Consider the following 21,884-nt stretch of genomic DNA (forward strand, 5'->3'; position numbering starts at 1 on the left):
CCAAGGGGCAGAAAAGGGAAAAAAGAGGGGCATGGGTGGGCACCTCAAGACCCCAGGCAGGGTGGTACTAACCCATCTCAACCTGGTGCAGGGTCAGCATGATGTGGCCCAAATGAGGAAACTGAGGCTTAAGAAACAGCAGCAGGGAAGTCTGCAGCAGTCAAATGAGCCCCCAAAGCAGCTGACAGGCAGCACAGAGGTTTTTTACATGTTGGATTTGGAAGAATTCTGGGGCACATACCTCAGCTTGCTTTCACCCTGTGGCACCCCATTATCATCTCCAGGCAGGTCCGTGTGTCCGAGTTGCTGCCTGGAACCACAGGGCTCTTTGTGTGGCTCCCAGATCTGTCATCTCGGGGCCTCTGGCCCACCATTCCTCCATTCCCCCTACCTCCTGCAGCTGTCTCTGCCTCTCTGACAGCAAGTACAGTTTGTCCCTGCTTATCAGAGCCTCCTGGTGAAGCTCCCTCATCATAGAATTGCCTATGTTTAAAAAATAATAACTCACGAAGCAATCTCAGGCTGCAAAGGTACAAATGGGCAGGAGAGCAAAAATCCCCATTCCCCTGCACGTATGCACCCCTCAGTGCCCCACCGCTGTGGCCCTGGCCCCTGGCTCCCTGCCTTCCCTGGGTGCTGCCCATGTTCTCTACCTCCCTGGGGTCCAGCACTCATGCTTCTGAAATCAAGTTCCCTTTCCATTCATTTCTTTGGTTGATTGATTGATTGATTGATTGACTGGAGGGCAAGCAGAGCTGGCTTCCCATCAGATTTGAGTGTGTGTCCTCCACTTTCAGCCCTCCTTTCTGGGCTCTGGTCCCGTTCAAGGGAATGATGTTCACCACACATTCAACAAACACCTGCTGGGCACTTGCTATGTGTCAGATCCTGGCCGGCTCGGGGGGGATGTGCAAAGGATGTCACCATTCAGTCCCTGCCCTGAAGGTGCTGACATTGGAGAGACAGACTCACAAATGGTGACAATATGAGGTTTAAGATGGTGGGCAAGTTCAGCTGAACTGTGGGAGGTCAGAGGAAGTGTGGCCCACTCTGTGTGAGTGTCAGAGAAAGCTTCCCAAGGGAGGAGGTTACTTGAACAGGCCTTGAAGGACGAGTAGAAGTCACCTGGGCACATAGACCTACAAAGCCTTCAGGACTGGCCCAGAAGAAAGAGAGGTTCTCTTTCTAGCAGTCTAATCCAAATCCCAGAGTCCCATCTGTTCAGGTGGGGTGATCTGCCCATCTGCGAACCAGGCAGCATCGTATGCCTATTTCTGGGGCCAGATAAGGGCTCAGCCTACCTGGACTGAATGAACACATGGCCTGAGTGGGGTGGGGGGAGCATCCTCTCAGAAAACCAGGTACTCTTAGCCAGAAGGGGAGGGAGGCAGAGCCTGGAACACAATGTGCACAAGCCCTTGAGGGACTACAAACAGTCAAGATGCCATCCCACGGAGCACACTTGGAGGGAGGCCCTAGAGGCAAGGCCAAGTGGGCAGCTCAGGCCCTGGGCCAACAGGGCCTCCAGTGCCAGGTGAAGGGTGTGGTGCGTTAGCCTGTGGCACTCTCTTCTCTCCACCTGGGCCTATAGAATGGGAACACCCAAGCCCCAGGGGGACCTACCAAATGCAAATCTCCAGGCAAGGCATTCTGAGAACAGAAGCGCCTGGGGCCCAGGCGTCAGGGGGCTCAATGCTGGGTGAATTGCCAGGAAAATTTCAGCCTGGAGAAAGGGAAAGCTGCCAGGCCCCAGCTCCTTCCTCTACCCCATATCAAATCCAGAACATTTCTCAGAGTAGACAAAGCAGGGGCTTGTGGGTCTGACCACCAGGACTGTCAGGGAAAGCTTGCGAGGATGAAAGGAGCAGGTGGCAGCAGGGGCAAGGCTGCGTTTGGGACGTACTGCTCCCATCTCCCAGCTGAATGAGGCCAGGTGACACCCTGCCCCCTCCCCGCCTCCCCCCTCCCCAGGAACTGAGCCTTTGCTCAGAAAATCCAGTTCATTAATAGCTTGATTAATCACACCTCATATTTTCATGGTGCTTTTAAAAATAAAACATTTGAAAGCACTTTCACACCCACCCTGGGCCTCAGAGTTACATGGGCAGGTCTTATCATCCCAGACTGCAAGTGAGAAAGGGGGGCTCAGACTCTGAGTAGCAGCAAGTTGGTGTGTGGCCGTGCAGGAGCCCTCTCCCTGCCCACACCTCTGCCTGTGGGCCACTCTGCACAATATCTGGGTCTCCCTGCAGGACAAGAGTGAAGTGGCCACCCTTGGCAGGTCTTCTGAAATTCAAGGGGGAAGAAGGGGTAGTCATGCAGTCACTCAACAAATACTCCATCAGTATGCTGGGCTCCTGCTCCAAGCAAATACATGGCGTGCCAACCATCCTGAATGTACTCTGGAGGGAGGCTCAGGGGACAGGGTGGGCACTTGGGCAAGTGACAAAGAGTATGGATCTAGAAAGGTGTCCCAGCGGAAATGGCACATTTGCTGAAACTTGAAGACTGGGTGGGAGTTCCCAGATGCACCTCGTGAGGCAGGTCTACCATGGTGCACTCTATTGGACGCGTCCTCATCCATCTCCCCACTGCCACTCCTGCCTCCCTCCACCTGTTCATGCAGGAAGATCTCATCATTCCCTTGCACACAGAGCCCATTGGGGATCTGCCAGTAAGTGAAAGAGGTTTTTTTTATGGTAATTTTTTTATTTTTATTTTTTATTTTTAAAACTTTACATCCAAACTAATTAGCATATAGTGAAACAATGATTTCAGGAGTAGACTCCTTAATGCCCCTTACCCATTTAGCCCGTCCCCCCTCCCACGACCCCTCCAGTAACCCTCAGTTAGTTCTCCATATTTATGAGTCTCTTCTGTTTTGTCCCCCTCCCTGTTTTTGTCTTACTTTTGTTTCCCTTCCCTTATGTTCATCTGTCTTGTCTCTTAAAAGTCCTCATATGAGTGAAGTCATATGATTTTTGTCTTTCTCTAATTTCCCTTAGCATAATACCCTCCAGTTCCATCCACGTAGTTGCAAATGGCAAGATTTCATTCTTTTTGATTGCCGAGTAATACTCCACTGTGTATGTATATATATATATATATATATATATATATATATATATATATATATGCACCACATCTTTATCCATTCATCCATCAAGGGACATTTGGGCTCTTTCCATACTTTGGCTGTTGTTGATAGTGCTGCTATAAACATGGGGGTGCATGTGTCCCTTCGAAACAGCATACCTGTATCCCGTGGATAAATACCTAGTAGTGCAATGGCTGGGTCGTAGGGTAGTTCTATTTTTAGTTTTTTGAGGAACCTCCATACTGTTTTCCAGAGTGGCTGCACCAGCTTGCGTTCCCAGTGAATGGTTTTTTTTTTTTAAGTTTATTCATTTATTTTGAGAGAGAGGGAGGGAGAGAGAATGAGTGGGGGAGGGGCAGAGAGAGAGGGAGAGAGAAAACACCCACACAGGCTCCACACTCCACACTGAGCCCAACGAGGGGCTCAGTCTCACAGATCATGAGATCATGACATGGGCCAAAATCAAGAGTCAGCCACTTAACTGAGCCACCCAGGCACCCCTGAAAGAGGTTTTCTAACTGGATTCCAGTAGGGCAGCTGGGTCATGTCCTCTGCAAGTAAGAGGTCCTTGGCTGGGGCACGGTAAACAGAGCCTCTGCAGAATTGAAGGTTTGGGTTCAGGGTATGCCAGGGCCATATAGTCAGTGGGACGTGCACCTGCCAGCCCTCCTGCAGCCCCTGTGTGTCCATCCTGTCAGAGCCATTCATCCATGCTTATTGCTTCAACAGCCCCAAAGGAAGCAGCCAAAGGCACCCACTCTGAGTCCCTAGTTGCTAATGCCTGCACTAGGTGCCTTGAGCTGAGAGGCAGGGATCAGGGATGGATAGGCTGGCTAAAGACAAAGGCCTTAGCCACCCACATGTTTCTCTTGCGGTAAGAGTTACAGTACCAGTGAGGACAGGCCATAGATGCAGAGAGGGCAAAATGATATTGTGGTTTCCTGGGAGAGTGAGGTGGGAACCCCTCTTTCCAGAGGAAGCGACAACGGAGCTGGGCCCTGAGGAGAAGGTAGGAAAGTGCTGGCAAAGGAGGGAGGAGGGGTGTTTGAGACAGAGAAGACTATGGGCCGAGACCTGGAGGTGGTGAGGGAGGTGCCTAGGAGGGATCAATAGGTGTCTCTGCACAGGAAGGCTGGTGAGTTGTCTGTGCCAGAAGACTCAGGGATGTCAACCAAAAGCATTTGGCCTCATCCTGAAACAGCTGTGGGAGCCAGGCACACAATAGAAACTAGAAGAGGCAGGCCTGGGCTAGAGCAATAGGGAGTGGGGGGGACTGGGGCAAACTAGAGAGCTTGTGCCCTGTGGAAAAGGTCATAGATCATTTGGGCCTGAGCGTGCACTGCTTGATGTTATTTTTCTTAGACAAGTACAGGATTCAGGTGAAGGAGAAAGTTGCTTACTCTAGTGGCCTGTGACATGGAGCGGGAGGGACCCAAGGCTCATGCGCTGCCTTAGTTCAGGCAAGAGGCCTAACTGGGACAGTGAGGGGTCAGGTAGATCACAGGTGCTGACCACAGGGTGGAGGGCACATGGTGAGCTTCAGGGCCAGAGGAGGGGAGGCCAGCTCTGGCCACCTAGGAAACATCTAGTAGCTCCAAGAGGACATCCAATGGGGCCTGAATTTACCCCTACCTATGGCTTTAAGAGTGTCCTTGATAGAGGGCATAGCTGCAGCCTGGAGGGTGCCCCCTGGGTCCATCTAGTAAATGCCTCCCCTCAGGGTGAGGAGGGGAGGCCGCACCAGCGTGGCGTGACGGAGGCCCTGGAGAAGTGAGCTATGTCCCTTATTGGTCACAGTACATTTATTTTTCATTAGCAGTTAAATGCAGACATGAGGGATTGTGCTGGGTTCAGCGGGCAGCTGACGTGAGCAGTGCTTGGTGCCGCGATCAATAGGGAGGCTTGAGGGCCACTCACTGCCCATATCCCTGGCCGGGACCCCTGCCCACCCAGACCCGAGCCAGTAGGCAGGCACGGGCCATTGCAGACCATTGCTTTGAGCCGCTGGGAGGTGATGCACAGGGAAGCCCTGAGCCTGCCACTGGGGGCTCCCATTCCCTGCTGGACCAGCCCCCTGTGGGCCCCACTCAGAGGTCAAGCTTGGCCATCCTCTGTGCAGCCCTGGGTCTGTGGAGATACTGTGTCTAGAGACGTCACTGGGCCTACCAGCTCCCCATTCAGGCCCATACTCAGGAGCCCATGCTCTCCTTCAGAGTCCTAATCTTAGGAGGCCTGAGCCTGACTCAGTCCTGCCCTTGGCTGGGTAATAGTGAAGAGCAAGTGTAACAACAGAAGAGTCATGAGGTGGCCACTGGACATTTTGTGAATCCAGGGCCCGAGCCTGGGGGTCTGAAGTGAGTGACTTTCCCCTGGGACCTCAGATTCCCCATCTGTAAGATGTCTAGATGGCTCCTCCCCTCCACCCCCCCACGTTCCTCAACCTCAAATAGACCTCCAGAGGGCACTGGCAGAGCCCCGAGGAGGTGTTGCAGGATGGGGCAAGATGGGGAAAGGTGAGCTTTGTTTTCCTCGCTGCAAATGTGGTTCCGAGGCAGGTCGGCCTTCATCTTGGAGCTTGTACAGGGAAGTGCAAGGGCGGCTTCCAAAAAGAGTTCACAACAGGAAGAGATAAGCTGAGGAGAGGCCATGGTCTTGAGGGGGAGGTGGCAGATGATGGCCCTGCGGCAGATGCTGTCTTGCTGAGCCAGCAATGCCCTCCCCCATCCTGAGGGCAAGGCATCTGTGGCTCTGTGCCTCAGTTTCCTCATCAGCCCTCAACCACGAAGACATTGCTATGAGTGCCTTTTCTCATTTCATTCTCACAACAGCCTAGGAATGGCGTGACCCATCTGGCAGGCAGGGAGACAGGCTGAGAGTGGGCTGGCATGCCTGAAGAAGTCACACCAGGCTTCAGCCTCTCAATGGGCATTCCCGTTCCCAGCTCACCTGAGCTGGCCCAAGACACCTACAGGACCAGGCGCAGATCCCCTCCCCAAAATCAATCTTGGGGTGGAGGGCCGACTCCCACCTTGGAAAGAGAGGGACCTTGTGCTAAACAGCAGAGAAAGGGCACTGGATGCCCTCTGGGCAGAGAAGGATCAAGGCCCAAGGAGCCAGGCCTCCTTGTGTTAGAAGCCCTTTGTGGGTTTTGGAGTGCTCTCCAAAAGGGTAGACTGGACAGTAGAGAACTCAAGAGGTAGACCACATGAGGCCCTTCCAGACTCTCCCGAGGGGCAGACAGGACCTCAGTGTCACAGATGACAAAACGGCTATCTCACCCAAGGTCACCTCTAGCAAGGAGCAGAGCTGGTCTCTGAAGCCCATGTTCTTCCTTCTTTATGGCCAGAGGCCACTGTTGGTTGTCAGGGTGGCTTGTGGGGGAAATCATAGTAGCCCCTGAGGGAAACCAGGCTGTTGAGGGCCTATTTGGCGGGCACCTGGCTGGAGGCAGAGGGCGCCCCCACTCCATCCTCCCACTGCCTCCCAATTCACCCTTCTCCACCCTCCCAGGGTCCTGCTGGCCCAACAGACTGTCAGACTGCCTGGCAGAGGGCAGGGGGAGGGGTGGGGAGGTTACCTCCACCAAAGCCTCAGAGCCAATTACCTGTGTAATTAGCAACAAATGACTTGTGGGATGGTTGTGGTTTTCAGTTAAAATTAGAAGGAAGCCCAAATTCAGGTCTCCTTGAAGGGGTGGGACATGGCCTAGGTCCCTCAGGCTCCCAGACACACTCTCCTGGCTCCCACCCTGCCTGGGCCCAGCCAGCAGTCCAGGCTCTCCCCCCACCCTGGGGCCTCTCCTGTCGCACTGCCACCAGCACCAGCACCAGCCCCCTCGCCATGTCTCCCCTCATAGCTGCCCCCTCCCCTCCTTCATTCACATGCTATTTTCTGAGCGCCTCCTACTTACCAGAATGGAGATGAGCCCAGAAGTGGCCCTGGAGGCAGCCGGGGCAGAGAGGAAGGGACCCTGCCCTCCCCCACCCCGGGCTGCCCACCTGCTCTGCCAGGGTCCTCTCCATCCCTCTGGCTTTCTCTGGACCTCCGAGGGTGGTGGGCTGCCTCACCAGATCCCTGAACTTCTACCAGAGTAATAATGAGCCCTAACTGCTGCTCTGTGTGGAGGGCATCCTAAGGGCTGGGACTTCTGCCCTTGTCTCATTTCATCTCTCTATAGTCTTCAGAAGTGGGTGGGCTTCCCCCATTTTACAGAGGGGACGCTGAGGCTCAGGGGAGCATTCGGCAGCCCAGATTGCTGGGCTGGAAGTGGCAGCCTGGCCTCACTCTCCTCCCATCAGCCACACCCGCTGCCTTCCCATGGCTCAGCCTCAGCACCTATATGGGCACGTAGCCCCCAAGGGCCCTGAAAGGCTGGCCCGGCTTACCTTCCCTCTTTGCCCCTGCTGCAGGTGCCCAACAGAGTGCCACGGTGGCCAACCCAGTACCCGGCGCCAACCCAGACCTGCTTCCTCACTTCCTGGTGGAGCCTGAGGATGTATACATCGTCAAGAACAAGCCGGTGCTGCTGGTGTGCAAGGCCATGCCTGCCACGCAGATCTTCTTCAAGTGCAACGGGGAGTGGGTACGCCAGGTGGACCATGTGATAGAGCGCAGCACGGACGACAGCAGTGGTGAGGCCAGGCTGGGGGGCCAGGCAGGGCCAGTTAACGGGGAAGCGAGTCTCAGCCTGGGAAAAAATGGAGGCCCAGAATGGGGCTTGCAGTTACCCCTGGCTGCACACCTGTGAGCAGGAGGACAGGATATAACCAACTCTGGCCACCACCCCAAGCCCCCAGAAGAGGCAGGATTCCCATACCTCACACCCCCTATATATACACCGAGGCCTTCTCCAGGAGACCCCACCCTCACCAGAACTCACCACCTGGGAAGTGGGTTAGTGAGTAAAAGGAAAGCCCCCTACAAATGCCCCAGGAGGCTATGGTTGGAGAGGCAAATGCCCACCACTGCATCTGAGCCTGGTCTGGGCCACGGGCAGCCTGGCGAGAAGTGCCAGCAAAGAGAGTTTGGAGGGAGTAGGTCCCAGATAATGAGGACGTGACACTCTGATCTCTGTGCCCCCATTCATTCTTCACACATTCCCTGAGCCCCCACTTTCATGCTGGGGACACAGCCACCACCTACAGAGAGCCCCAGCCCCTGCAGAGAGGTGGGCAGCATGGGGACCTCTCAGTGAGTTCTGGGGGCTATGGCAGCAAGAGGAAAGCATGACTGAAGGTTCTCAGGGGAGGTGACATGGAAACAAAAGGGTTACGAGAGCTGGTCAGGGAAAGAACAGGGGAACAGCATTCCAGGAAAGGGGCTCAGCAGGAGCAAAGGCTTTGGGTCAGAGAGGTGGGCATACTGGTCAGGGTCAGGAGGGAGGGTGCATAGGTAACAGTGGTACCATCTGGGAGACTCACATCTCGGGCTCTGGAGTGAGGTCACAGTCCTGTGGGATTTCAGAATGCCAAGTGAGGTGGCCAGAGCTATGAGTGACACTTGGGGCCCATGGGGGTGGGGGTGCTGATGGAAGGGGCAGATGCAGAGACGCTAAGGAGAGGGAACCAGTGAGACTGAGCTGAGACATGGAGGGAGGGGTTCCAGAGACAGAGGGCAGACTCAAGAAGTGCCCTTTCTGTGGGACACCCCATTCCCTGCCTTAGGCAGCAGGCAGCCAGTGGGGATTGGGCAGAGAGCCTTTGTTTGGGGTCCAGCACTCTCCAAGAGCAGGCCTAGTGGAGCTGACTATAGCCTCTCCTCCTCCTCACTGTTTAGACCCCAAATAAGTCCATTTCCTCTTCCTTCACCTTGGCACTTTGTGAAGCCCCCACACATGAGGAGCCCCTCAGGTTGAGTCCCGAGACATAGCACGCATCCTGCGGGGGTACAGCCACCAGAGTGAGGCCAGAGCAGCAGTGCAGATGAAGACAGGCAGGCCATGCCCAGGACAACTCACACAGATGTCAAGGCAGGCAAGAGACCCCAGACCTAGAGGGGTGGTCCATGCCACCAGGCAGGAGGGTCTGGGTATTCCAGAGAAGATTCCAGAGGATACTTTCTAAGCATGAATCTTAAAACCTCCTGGAACAAGCATTTCCGAGGTCAAAGGACCAGAAGGTGCAAATGCAGGAATGGTAGCTGGCCTGCGGAGACCCCGGTATGGGTAGAAAGAGTGGGCCTGGGGGGCAGGCAGCAGAACATAGGGTTGTGACCGCACTAGAACTCTGTGGAAAGTTGGTGCTGGGAAGAGGGAGACTAAAGGAAGGGGCCCTGCCTAGGAGAACTTGGAAGCTCTCACAATAATGGGGATGTGAGCAAATGAGCCCTGAGTTTTGGCAGAGGGTGATTTAGTCCTCAGAACCAACCTGTCATGTTACAGATGGCTCTGACTCATCCAGGGCCCCAAAAGGGCTCCAACCAAGCATTCTGGTCCCTAGAAGCCACACCCAACTTTCCCCTACAAGACTCAGCAGGGGCTGGTCTCCTTCCCACCAAGCATCAGCTCCCCAGTCAATGATTCCTGCCCAGGCCCTTGAGCTCTGCAGTGCCCTGGCCTCCACACAGCTGCTGCCTGCAGCTGTTTTTCTTGCAGTCCTCAGAGGTTAACTGAGGACCTGCACTGTGCCAGGCCTAGGTTAGCCCCCAAGATGATCCCCCACCTTCAGACCCCAGCAGAGGTACCAGAAACCTCCCTGGCCCTGCAGCTTTAGGACCTGGTGGCAGTGTCTGCCTCCCCTCACTGGGCCTCAGTTTCCTCATCTGTAAAATGGGGTAGGGGGGCTGGTAGGTTGGTGGGGAAAGCCATGAGATCTCATGCACCCTGTATGAGCCCGGCTCCAGGCCTTTCCTCTCTCCCTACTCCACACCCAGGGCCCAGCACCATTTTGAGTCCTCCCACTGCTGTGGCAGATCCCCCAGAGAAAGGACAGGTGAGGAGGAGGAGGAAGCTACAGTCGGAGACCTGCCTTCCTGCATCGTTCAGGGCCTGTCTAGAACTCCTTAGAAGGCTCTAGGCCAGCCTCCTGCTGCTCCCAGCCTCTTCTTCCAGGTGTCCCCACACACCCCTCCTTGTCTCCTACCATCAGGAATTCTGGAATCCATGGCTTGGCTGAGACCCAGGTTAATGCCTGCATAGCAGTCATAGGCTGGGTCACACATGCCAAGAGCCTCCACCCCAGAGTCCCCAGGAGTCTGCTCTGGTCTTGCTCCCTTCAAACCAGGCAGAGAGCAGAGCTCATGGGGACATATTCGCCCATAATCACTGGGGCCCTCTCCTGCCCTGAGCATCCATACTCAAGCCTCCCATGGCCAGCATATCCAAATTTGTATTGATCTTGTTGATTTTTCAACCCAAAGTGATTGAGTGCTTTGAGAAGAGATAAGCTCACAAACAGATGTCACTGCAGTGGGCAGTGGTGTCATGCAGACACTGAGACCAAAGACCCTGCCCCAGGAATGTTCTGTGGTCAGGCAGGTATGGTAGAGTCATAGGTCAGCACAGATCCTTAGCCCCACCCATTCCTGTGTGGGTAGCTGGGTGGACACCTCAGGAGACAGCACCCCTGTCTTCCCCTGACTTGTCCCCAGTTCCCATCCAGAAAGCCAGGAGGAGAGACCAAGCCTGAAAACCCTCAAACCCAAACCTGCTGATGCTATAAAAGCCCCAGATCTGTGAAGCCAAGCATTGTGCGTTAAACAAGCTGGTTATTAGAAGCAGATTGGCGAGAACATGAGAACCTAAGCCCAAACTTGGCCTCAGAGCCCCAACCCCACCCTGCTAACCCTCCACCTCCCAAAAATACTCAGCACACCCACACTGGGGCCTCCCCATGTGCCCACAGCATTCACACACCCACTCACACCCCACACACTCTGGGGCCAGCAGGGACCATGCATCCTTTCTCTCCTGGCATCTGCTTGGTGACCTGCAGGGAGGAAGGCACTGTCTTCACATCCAGGACCAGCAGGACAGGGTCTGGGTCTGGATCTCCCCCTAGGTCCACCAGCTTCCTGGAGCATGTGGTGCTTGAGGCCACTGCCTGGATCTGGGACATCGTGGACAAACTTGGCCCTCCTTCATGGCAGCAGGAAGGAGATGAGGGGGTGGCAGTGGCAGGACAGAGAGGGGAGGAGATGGGGAGAAAGAAATAGGAGTGCTTAAATTTAGTGCCGTTCTCCCCAGACTGAGTTTCCTGAGCTCCCACCACCACCATGGGGGATGGAACAGTCCATCCATCCATAGACCTGTCCACTCAGGAAATGTACCCAGTTCAGAATGTTCTGGAAGTCTCTCACCATTAACCCCCGAAGCTTAGAGCAGGAGGGCCCTGTCTCCACCCCCAAGTGTATGCACAGCTCCTTCTCAGATGCCCCAAGACTCCAGTATGCTTGACAGGTAGCTGGAGCCCAGGGTCCTTCTACTATACATACACCCTATGAGGGACCCCCAGTTCTCAGCCTCACCCTACCCCCAGAGAATGCACACATCCTTCGCCTTAGAGAGAAGGGGTGCCAGGCAGTGCCCAGAACAGAGGGAGCTCAGCCATGATGACCTTGGCCAGAAGTCTCCTGTGAGAACTTGCTAGGGGCAGGGGCAAGTGAGAAAAATCTGGGGCCCAGTGTGGGAGCTGGAGAGACTCATGAGGAGGGGTGTGGGCAGAGGTCAGAGAAAGACATGTTAGAGAAATTAAGGGGGAAAACAGCCTCCCGGCCTGTCTGCTCAGCTGGGCTGCTGCTCTCCCTGCAATGCAGCCCTAATTGAATTTCTCTGTTAACAATGGAAACACGTTGGTTGCCCGGCCTCTCTCCCTCTTTCTGATAAGCCAATGACCCGAGGGAAATTGGGGTCAGGAGGAGGAGAAATTGGAAACAGTCTTTTTTCACTCCTGGGGACACTGGTTTTGGCCAAGGGCCAGGGGCCCAAAGGACGGCAGGCATTCCATCCCTTCTGGGTCCTCAGAGGATCTGGGCCCCCCCCCCCGGGGCGCCCAGGTGTGGCAGAGGACAGGGGGGCTGAGTCTGTCTTTGAGAGGGGTCTCTTCAGCCCAGCCCAGTTGGGGGAGAGAGGGTCCCAGATACTCATCACTAGCCAGCTTCACCTTTGCAGACTGCCCCCTCACCCTCACCAGCGTTTCTCTCTTGAGATGGGCAAGTCACTGCCTCTCTAAGCCTCTGTTTCCTTATCCATGGAGTGGGAGCAATGCGGACCAAGGGAGTAGATTGAAGAAAATAAGCTAGCATGTGGGAAACCCTGGCTAAGCCCCAGGGGTCTATTATCATACTACATAATCGCTGTAATTATATTGTTAATAGCTGTTACTATATTATCACATGTCAGGATCTACCTGCTAACCCCAGGGAGGTGAACCAGATCCTTCTTCACCTTTTTTTTTTTTTTTTTTTTAATACACAAAAGCCCCAGGGCTCTCCTATCTACCTCACCCTTTCTGCCTTGGGTCCTTGAAGGCCAGCCCCTGTAGCCCAAAGCTCCTCTGTGCTGTTGTCTCTGAAACAACAGGAAGCCCATTTAGAGACATTTCTGTGACTCCAGGGAGACAGGCCTGGGGTAAAAAAGTATAATGAATGGAGGAGCTAAGGACTGGCTCCTGGCTTTCAGGAGATATAAATAGAGTACCCCCTGGGGCTCCCCCAGAGTTCCCTCCAGGCTGCTCCTTCTGAGCAGAGTGGCCATGGTGGTGTAGGGACCCCACACATCTGGACAGCAAGAACCGTGTGAGACTTGGCATGACTAGGACCCTGGCTACCCACCTCTCCTGCCCCCCAGGGCTGCCCGCCATGGAGGTCCGCATCAATGTCTCGAGGCAGCAGGTGGAAAAGGTGTTTGGGCTGGAGGAGTACTGGTGCCAGTGTGTGGCGTGGAGCTCCTCGGGCACCACCAAGAGTCAGAAGGCCTACATCCGCATTGCCTGTGAGTCCAGAGCCTAGCCCTTGGTCAGGGGTGGCCAGAGGGTATCACTAGGGGGAAGAGTCTGGTCAGAAAAACCTCAGGGCCTGCCTTGATGGGTGGAGAAATTGCCTCTGCACACGGCCCAGCCACCCCCATGTTCCCCCTGGTCACTCGGCACTTTCTCCTGCCACGTGCCACAGCCCCTGCGGGACCAGGGTACAGGGCCAGCCAGGCGAAGCTGTCATGAGGCACTCAGGCTGGAGGACACTCTTGTTCTTCTCCCAGATTTGCGCAAGAACTTTGAGCAGGAGCCGCTGGCCAAGGAGGTGTCCCTGGAGCAGGGCATCGTGCTACCCTGCCGCCCACCAGAGGGCATCCCCCCGGCTGAGGTGAGAGGGGCTCTGGTGCCCGCTCCGCAGGTGGGTAGGGCTCCCAGGTCTCAGGTCCTGCCTGCCCTGACGCCCCCAGGGGTTGCTCTCGCTCCAGGTAGGGCCAGCATGGGCGGGCAGTGCAGTGGCGTGGCTCCCTCCCCCAGGTGGAGTGGCTCCGGAACGAGGACCTGGTGGACCCGTCCCTGGACCCCAATGTGTACATCACAAGGGAGCACAGCCTGGTGGTGCGACAGGCCCGCCTGGCCGACACGGCCAACTACACCTGCGTGGCCAAGAACATCGTAGCGCGTCGCCGCAGCGCCTCGGCTGCTGTCATCGTCTACGGTGGGCCCCAGCGCTGGTGGGGCAGAGGGGCTCCCGGGCATAGGGATATGGGGTGATGACATGTTGGTGGCTCCCCATGGAGCCAGGGCCCAGTGGACCAGGCCATGGCCTCACTGGGAAGGACAGGGAGAGGGCTTGCTGTGGCTGTCTGGGAGCCGAGGGGCATGCCTGGGCAGAGGTGTGGGACAGGTGGTAGTCCTCTGTGGCTGGACCATCCCTTGGCTTACCTGTGGGCCAGGGACATCGTGCAGATGGAGATGAGGGCACAGGATGGGAGTCTAGAAAAGGTGACAGACTACAGCCCATGCTCCTGTGTCCCAGGTATGGGAAGTAGAATGTTCCAGGCACCCTAGGAGCAGGCAGAAGGGGCGGGTGCAGGAGTTGCCTGCATGAAAGACTGGGCCAGGGCTGGCTGCCCTGAGTGCTTGCAGAACCTGCTGGGAGAAGGGGCTGTGGAGAGGATACTGCCAGGCTCTGGGGGCCGGTGAGCACAAGCATGGGCTCCCCTCCAGGGCTTCTTCACCAGCACAGCCACAGTCCGCCCATTTCCAGCTCACAGCCCCTCTGCCCTCCTGCCCTGGCCTCTGGGCCAGCGTGTCTGAGGAAGCCCCCCCCGCTCCCTGACCCCAGTCCTTCTCTGTCCGGCCAGTGAACGGTGGGTGGTCGACGTGGACCGAGTGGTCCGTCTGCAGCGCCAGCTGTGGGCGCGGCTGGCAGAAACGGAGCCGGAGCTGCACCAACCCGGCGCCTCTCAACGGGGGTGCCTTCTGTGAGGGGCAGAATGTCCAGAAAACAGCCTGCGCCACCCTGTGCCCAGGTACCAGCGGCCGCCACCTCCCGCATCGCTCCTCACCACGCCATCTCCGTGCCCTGGCTCCATTGTGCCCACCAGCCTGCCCCCCATGGCTCCATCCCACCCGCCCACACACAAGGCCAGGCTCAGTCCAAGGCTGGGATGGGGTTTAGTGTGATCGGAAGCAGGGCTTGGTCTGTGTCCAGGCTAGGCCTTGGCAGAGGGGCTGAATCACAGAGGCTGAGGTACGATCAGGACAGGTATAGACAGTGTGGGGCAGGGGCAGGGCACCGCCTGAGGCTACAGAACCACCTATGCCTGGAATCAGAGGGTCATCGTGGGACCAAGTACCCTTGCTGCCCCAGGGCCAGGACGGCCCCATAGTGTGGATAGAGCAAAGCAGGCCCGGCATCATCGTGCCTCCTGTCATTAGCATGCGTCATCCAGGCCAGCTGGACATCAGAGGGTGTGCTCCTTACCACAGCATCGCACCTAGGTCTGGATGCCCAGCAGGGCCACACTGGCAAACTGCCCAGGCTGGCTGCCCAGGCTAACTGCACCATCTCCTCTGTGTTCGTGTCTGTCTCTCATCTAGTCGATGGCAGCTGGAGCCCATGGAGCAAGTGGTCAGCCTGTGGGCTCGACTGCACCCACTGGCGGAGTCGTGAGTGTTCTGACCCAGCTCCCCGCAATGGAGGCGAGGAGTGCCGGGGCGCTGACCTGGACACCCGAAATTGTACCAGTGACCTCTGCGTGCACAGTGAGTCCTCTCTGCCCCAGGAGTCCTCTTGAGTTTGCCAGGATTGGCCCTGATCAGCCCCCCTGCCACAGGCTGTATCCCCTTCTCCAAAGTTTAGGACCCTCGGGAACTCCCCATCCCTAACACACCCTAATACCTCTCTCACTTCTCATGAAACATGCATACGTGTGAACCTTTACCATGTACACCATGCCCCTGGATCCCCCTCCTCTCCTGCAGCTTCACCTCCACATGGTTCCCCAAGTGCACACAGAAGTCCTTTGGGGACACCAGGCTTGTGAGGCCTGTTAATTACAAGGCCATAACTAACAATTAAAGATCTCTGTTGGATTTTTTTCTCTAGAACACACCCTCCCCCATTCTTTCAATTAAAAACCTAATTATCTGTGTCAATTCCTTTCTGATGGACATTTCTTCTATTATGCAAAGCCCTTCTAAAATCAATATAAGCTTCCTCCAGGCAGTCAATCACCCCCTCCCCAGCCCTGCCTCAGGCCTGGGGAGGCAGACAAGAAGAGCCCCAGCACCACTGCTTCTGGCCCAGGGACATGGCTAGGAACCAGATTGGCAGACCGCACCCCCCCCCCAAGAAGCAGATCCCCTACTTCGGGGATCCCAGGAGCTTCCGTTCAGCCCAGCGGCCCATTGGGGCTGTCCAGGGAAGTATCTTTTCCCCTCCTCCATCCTTCAGTAGCAGCAACCTCAGACCAAATGGAGCAGTGAGAGATGTGATTTGCCCAGAGTGACAGAGCATGGTGGTGGCAGGCAGATGCAGGACTGAGATGCACACATGCTGCCTCCATGCTCCCTGCCACCCGTATCCCCAGCCCTGCTAGTGCTGATGCCCAAGGAGTGAGCGCCTCATCCTCCTGGGGTGTAGACCACTGACCTCTCCTTCCCGGCCTCCTGCACCCTGCCCCTCCCAAGGCCACGCTCTTTCCCGCAGCTGCTTCCGGGCCCGAGGACGTGGCCCTCTACGTGGGCCTAATTGCTGTGGCTGTGTGCCTCCTCCTGCTGCTGCTCGTCCTCATCCTTGTTTATTGCCGCAAGAAGGAAGGGCTAGACTCAGATGTGGCTGACTCGTCCATACTCACCTCAGGCTTCCAGCCTGTCAGCATCAAGCCCAGCAAAGCAGGTGGGGTGCCCCTCACCCCTACTCCTGCCAGGCCCCCACACCAAGAGCTGCCCAAGAGATCACCTCAGTGCCACTCACTGAGTCTGTCTTTACCGTTGCAGACAATCCCCACCTGCTCACCATCCAGCCAGACCTCAGCACCACCACCACCACCTGCCAGGGCAATCTGTGTCCCCGGCAGGACGGGCCAAGCCCCAAGTTCCAGCTCGCCAATGGGCACCTGCTCAGCCCGCTGGGTGGTGGGCGCCACACGCTGCACCACAGCTCACCCACCTCTGAGGCCGAGGACTTCGTCTCCCGCCTCTCTACCCAGAACTACTTCCGCTCCCTGCCCCGCGGCACCAGCAACATGACCTACGGGACCTTCAACTTCCTCGGGGGACGGCTGATGATCCCTAATACAGGTGGGAAAGACCCCAGAGTGCCCCGGGGAACTCTAAAAGGCAAGACTAGCCTTTGTGTCTCTCCTGGAGGAGGATGGGACAGCTCTGATGTTCTTCCTGTGCTGCTCAGCCTCATCCCAAGTGCTGAGCTAGGCCAGCAAGGAAAGGGGATAGAGTTTTGGAGAGGATCCAGTCGTGGCTGGCAGTAGGGCCGACACTGAGGCCATGGCCTGAGTGTCTCCCTTCTGTTACCTAAGGGACAGGACTTCTGTCCATTCATTTCCAGTCAGCCAGCCTGTGTGTGCTGGACTCTACGTTGGACCCTGGGCCCAGAGGTAGGACAGGTGCCAGCCCCAAGGAGCTGGCAAACTAGTGGAGAGATGGCAGACCACAAACACCTGAACATGGCATCCCCCACCCACCACCTCGCGGAAACCCCTCTTGATAGAGAATCCACAGACCCCTTCCATAGTCATCCTTTTTTAAAGATTTTCAGTAATCGCTACTGAAGACCTTTTGAGGAAGCACAGCAGCCTCTGATGTTCCCACCTTGAAATTTTCTATCCCCTCAGCTGAGATGACCCCACATGCCCCTGATTTTCTTGCGCCTCTCCAGCTGCTCCTGGTGCCTGTTCCCTGAATGTAGGTGTTCCTGAGAGCTCTCTCCTGGCATCCTCTCACCGAGCAGTTGCGCCTACTCCATGGCTTTAATCGCCATGTCTGTGCAGATCACTCCCACTCCTCCAGCCCCAGCCACATTTCTCCTGGGCGACAGAATCATACACCCAGCTGCCTCCTGGGCAGCTCCATCTGGATGTCTCACAGCACCTCAGATTCCTGATGCCTAAAACAGCACTGTCTCCCACCCTCCCCCAGAACTTCCTGCTTCCTGGCTTTCCCCACCTCAGGGACAGCAAAGTCAAGTGGCTCAAGCCAGAAACTGGAGGTCACCGTGACTTCCTGGTCTTTTTCACTTGTCCCCCCTCACCTCCACAACAGCTTTAGTCAGTCACACACCAATTCCATCATTCTTCCTCCTCAAATGTTTCTGCGTCCTCCTGGCTCTCCTCCCTACTGCCTTTTCGGGCTCAGGCCACCACACCTACCTCAAGCATTCACCCAATGACACCAGACTTAATCATGTCCCTCCCCTTCTCCAACTGCTTTGGGGGCTTCACAGTGCCCCCCACAAAGCCCACATGACACAGCCACAGTGTCCTGTCCCCTGCCAGACAGCTACAGTGGCCCCTACCCTCCTATGCACTCTTTTCCTGCACGTGGCAGTCATGGTGGGCTCTCAGAACTCCAAGCACACCATGCTGCCCTTTGCACACACAGATCCCTCTGCCCCCATTCACTGACTCATCTGCTACTTCTCATTCAGGTCTTGGCCTGGCAGCTCTCCCTCTCTGTGCCTCATGTCCTCCTCACAGGGCTGCTAGGATGATGAGGTGAGATGGTCCATGTCAAGCTCTTAGAAAGGATAGGCACAGTGGGCACTCAGTGACCATCAGCCTTTCATTTCCCCTGGGGCAGGGGGGCTGCTGCTCCTCCCTGCTCTCCCCTAGCACCCTTAACCACCATCCACTTGTGTTTCTACCCACGGGGCTGACACCTCATGAGAGCAGGGCCCGTGGTTTTCCCTCACTGCCTCAAGTACTCAACATTAGCATTCATTGAATGAGTGTGCAAGTGTGTATACCTCTGCCACAGAGAGCATTCATATGTGGATCTCTGGAACTGCCACCAACACTGGCAGCCAGTAGCAGGAGGCAGCACAGAGCTGATGAAGGGAGCAGTAGCTGTAAATATGCCATCTCCTGGGCTTCAGTTTCTGGGAAGTAGTGATATTCCAAGTAGCCCATCTCAGAGTTACTCACTCGGAGCATAAATGTAAGCTTTTGGACTTGGTGGGATAAAGTCGTAGAATTCCTTCTCTTCCCTGGTCATTAGCCTCTGAAGCCCCTTCTGATGTAGGGACTCCCTGCCCTAAAAGAACAGGAAGGTGAAGTAGGACCACCCTTTGCCATCCCCCAGAGGAACTCTGCAGCTCCTGTCCCATTGTGCCTCCCCTGGAACCACTCCTCACTGAGCAGGCACTTTTGATGCTGCCCAGCAAGACCCTGCTATGGAAGTGAATCAGCCAGACAGAAGGATGTGTGTGCAAAGGCTCCCAAACCAGGGAAGGCTACCTAAGGACCAAGTTGTTAAAGGCCCCAGCCCCATCTGCAGGGGCCACTGCCAAATGAGGAGCAAAGTCATGGTGGCAGAGAATGGCTATCCCCAAAGATGGCCAGGGCCGATGGAGAGGAGGAAAGCTTGAGCAGAGCAGGAGGGCAGGGCATCTAGGCAGAGGAGTGCTCAGGAAAGTGGCTCCAGAATGGCCAAGTATATGGCACAGGCTGTGCTGAAGAAGCTGCTGGAAAGGCAACTGGGGTCATAGGTGAAGGGTCTTAAATACCAGGTCAGGGAGCTGGACCTTATACTGGAGCCAGGGAAGGTTTTAAGCAGGGAGTGCCCTGGTCCCACCCAGTGCCTTTTGGGTGATGGGTCAGGTAGGTATATCATACCTGACACATTTTGTTCCACAGTTTTCTGTGCCCAGGCTAACTAAGCATGCTTGTCCCACCTGAGTTCTCTCAGCCTCTCTTGGGGCCACTAGGACTCAGTTTCATGCCTATGTGGGTAGTTGGACAGCCTGGCAGTGCCTGTGGCACCTCTGTCCCCTAGGCCAGGCTGACACCAGTCAGTTCTCAAAGGGAGGCTCTGGTAGAGGCTGGCAGAGTGGGGTGTTTGGTGTCTTTGCAGCCCTGGTAAACCCCAGCCCTCCTCCCACTTTGTCACAGGGATCAGCCTCCTCATCCCCCCAGATGCCATACCCCGAGGAAAGATCTACGAGATCTACCTCACGCTGCACAAGCCGGAGGACGTGAGGTGTGGGCGCGGGCCCTGCTGCTGGGGCTGGGCGGGTTCTGCCCTCTGCCTTCAGTTACCATGACGCCCCTTGCCCACCCACTGTCAGACTTGGTCTGGCATAGCCATAGGGAGGGCAAGGAAGAACTGCCCATATAAGCTCCACCCAGCTCTGGGGCCACCAACCTGGGATGCCACTACCCTGCCCCAGCCAACGCCCAAGACAGCCCACTGATGCTTTTCCCTCCGCACCCATATTTCCCCACTTGAGGTTGCCCCTAGCTGGCTGCCAGACCCTGCTGAGTCCCATCGTTAGCTGCGGGCCCCCTGGAGTCCTGCTCACCCGGCCCGTCATCCTCGCCATGGACCACTGTGGGGAGCCCTGCCCGGAGAGCTGGAGCCTGCGCCTCAAAAAGCAGTCCTGTGAGGGCAGCTGGGAGGTGAGCAGGAACGGCCCTGAGCCCACCCACCTGAGTATGGGGCTCAGCGTGGAGCCTGGGCTTCCTATCTGGCCCTCGAGCCACCCTCTCCCCAGTCTGGCTGCTCCTCAGAGTTGTAGTTGGCCATGAGCTGACCCATCGGGCCCTCCCTGCAGGATGTGCTGCACCTGGGTGAGGAGGCACCCTCCCACCTCTACTACTGCCAGCTGGAGGCCGGCGCCTGCTATGTCTTCACTGAGCAGCTGGGCCGCTTTGCCCTGGTGGGAGAGGCCCTCAGCGTGGCCGCGACCAAGCGCCTCAAGCTGCTCCTGTTTGCCCCCGTGGCCTGCACCTCCCTTGAATACAACATCCGAGTCTACTGCCTACATGATACCCACGACGCACTCAAGGTACCGCGTGCCCCCACCCTGCCACGGGGAGGTCCTCAGGGAGGGGTGGCAGTGGGGAGGGTGCTCCGGGCCCCAGGCTCAGCTGACAACCTGGGGCTCGCCGCAGGAGGTGGTACAGCTGGAGAAGCAGCTGGGAGGACAGCTGATCCAGGAACCTCGAGTCCTTCACTTCAAGGACAGTTACCACAACCTGCGCTTGTCCATCCACGATGTGCCCAGCTCCCTGTGGAAGAGCAAGCTCCTGGTCAGCTACCAGGTGAGGGCGCTCAGGGTGCCTGGAGTGGGCACACCCGATGCCGGGCACGCCTGACGCAGCCTGTCTCCTCAGGAGATCCCCTTCTATCACATCTGGAATGGCACGCAGCAGTACCTGCACTGCACCTTCACCTTGGAGCGCGTCAGCCCCAGCACCAGTGACCTGGCCTGCAAGGTGTGGGTGTGGCAGGTGGAAGGTGATGGGCAGAGCTTCAATATCAACTTCAACATCACCAAGGTGGGCAGAAGGGGGCATGAGCACTGCTGAAATGTGCCCGCACCCCCACCCCCCTTCTCACTGGGCCTACCCTGCCACCAAGCCCACCTCCTCCTAGAAACTGCTTAGCAGCTTCCTCCAAGTCTCCAGGGAGAGAGGTGCAGATGCAGACGGACAGATGCAGACAGATGCAATCACAATCTGACATGGGGTAGAGATGGAAGAAGATGTGGGAGCAGCAGGAGGGACAGACAGAGCCACCTGGGGGTCCTGGGGCTTCCAGGAGGAGGAACTTTGTACAGTGCCTTGAAGGATGAGTAAGAGATAGGCAGCAATGAGTGAAAAGGGGCAGTGGGAACTGAGTGTGGAGGACAAAGGCAGTGAGAAGAGTTCAGTGAGTTCTGAGTGGTAGTAGAGGTGACCTGGGGAGGAGTGATGGGGAGAGAGGAGGAGAATGAGGCTAGACAGCTCTCCTGCTTACTGGCTGTGTGACTTTGGATAGGTCACCGTACCTCTGAGGCTTGGGACCCTCTAAACTCTGGTGTGAGCAGGGCCCTGGCACACCAGGGGTGCCCAGGAAACTGCCCATGCTGCCCCTATGCTCTGAGGTGGTCTGGATACTCCTCCAGCTGGAGGTGGCAGTGGGCCTGGGCCATGAAAGTTCTAAGAGGCACCTCCACCCCTCCTTCCCCTAGGACACGAGATTTGCTGAGCTGCTGGCTCTGGAGAGTGAAGGGGGGGTCCCAGCCCTAGTGGGCCCCAGTGCCTTCAAGATCCCCTTCCTCATTCGGCAGAAGATCATTACCAGCCTTGACCCACCCTGTAGCCGTGGTGCCGACTGGCGGACTCTGGCACAGAAACTCCACCTGGACAGGTGGG

At 56.6% G+C, this 21,884-nt stretch overlaps 1 protein-coding gene across 3 annotated transcripts in view; it reads left to right on the plus strand.

Annotated features, from left to right (window-relative positions):
• The window catches only part of UNC5A (unc-5 netrin receptor A), a 62,069-nt gene that overhangs the window by 38,743 nt on the left and 1,442 nt on the right, over window positions 1-21,884 (plus strand). Inside the window, exons 2-15 of one of the 3 annotated variants that reach the window (XM_019450413.2) lie at window positions 7,507-7,728; window positions 12,882-13,025; window positions 13,290-13,393; window positions 13,540-13,720; window positions 14,370-14,537; window positions 15,109-15,273; window positions 16,220-16,408; window positions 16,510-16,812; window positions 19,638-19,725; window positions 19,976-20,144; window positions 20,300-20,533; window positions 20,640-20,789; window positions 20,862-21,026; window positions 21,701-21,879. In XM_019450413.2, coding sequence (XP_019305958.1) covers window positions 7,507-7,728; window positions 12,882-13,025; window positions 13,290-13,393; window positions 13,540-13,720; window positions 14,370-14,537; window positions 15,109-15,273; window positions 16,220-16,408; window positions 16,510-16,812; window positions 19,638-19,725; window positions 19,976-20,144; window positions 20,300-20,533; window positions 20,640-20,789; window positions 20,862-21,026; window positions 21,701-21,879 — 2,461 coding nt within the window. The remainder of the gene's footprint in view (window positions 1-7,506; window positions 7,729-12,881; window positions 13,026-13,289; window positions 13,394-13,539; window positions 13,721-14,369; window positions 14,538-15,108; window positions 15,274-16,219; window positions 16,409-16,509; window positions 16,813-19,637; window positions 19,726-19,975; window positions 20,145-20,299; window positions 20,534-20,639; window positions 20,790-20,861; window positions 21,027-21,700; window positions 21,880-21,884) is intronic. The other 2 variants (XM_019450416.2, XM_019450415.2) reach the window with 2 other exon arrangements.

Source organism: Panthera pardus, unplaced genomic scaffold (genome assembly GCF_024362965.1).
Source record: "Panthera pardus isolate Hobbes unplaced genomic scaffold, ASM2436296v1 HiC_scaffold_2, whole genome shotgun sequence".
Classification (NCBI taxonomy): domain Eukaryota; kingdom Metazoa; phylum Chordata; class Mammalia; order Carnivora; family Felidae; genus Panthera; species Panthera pardus.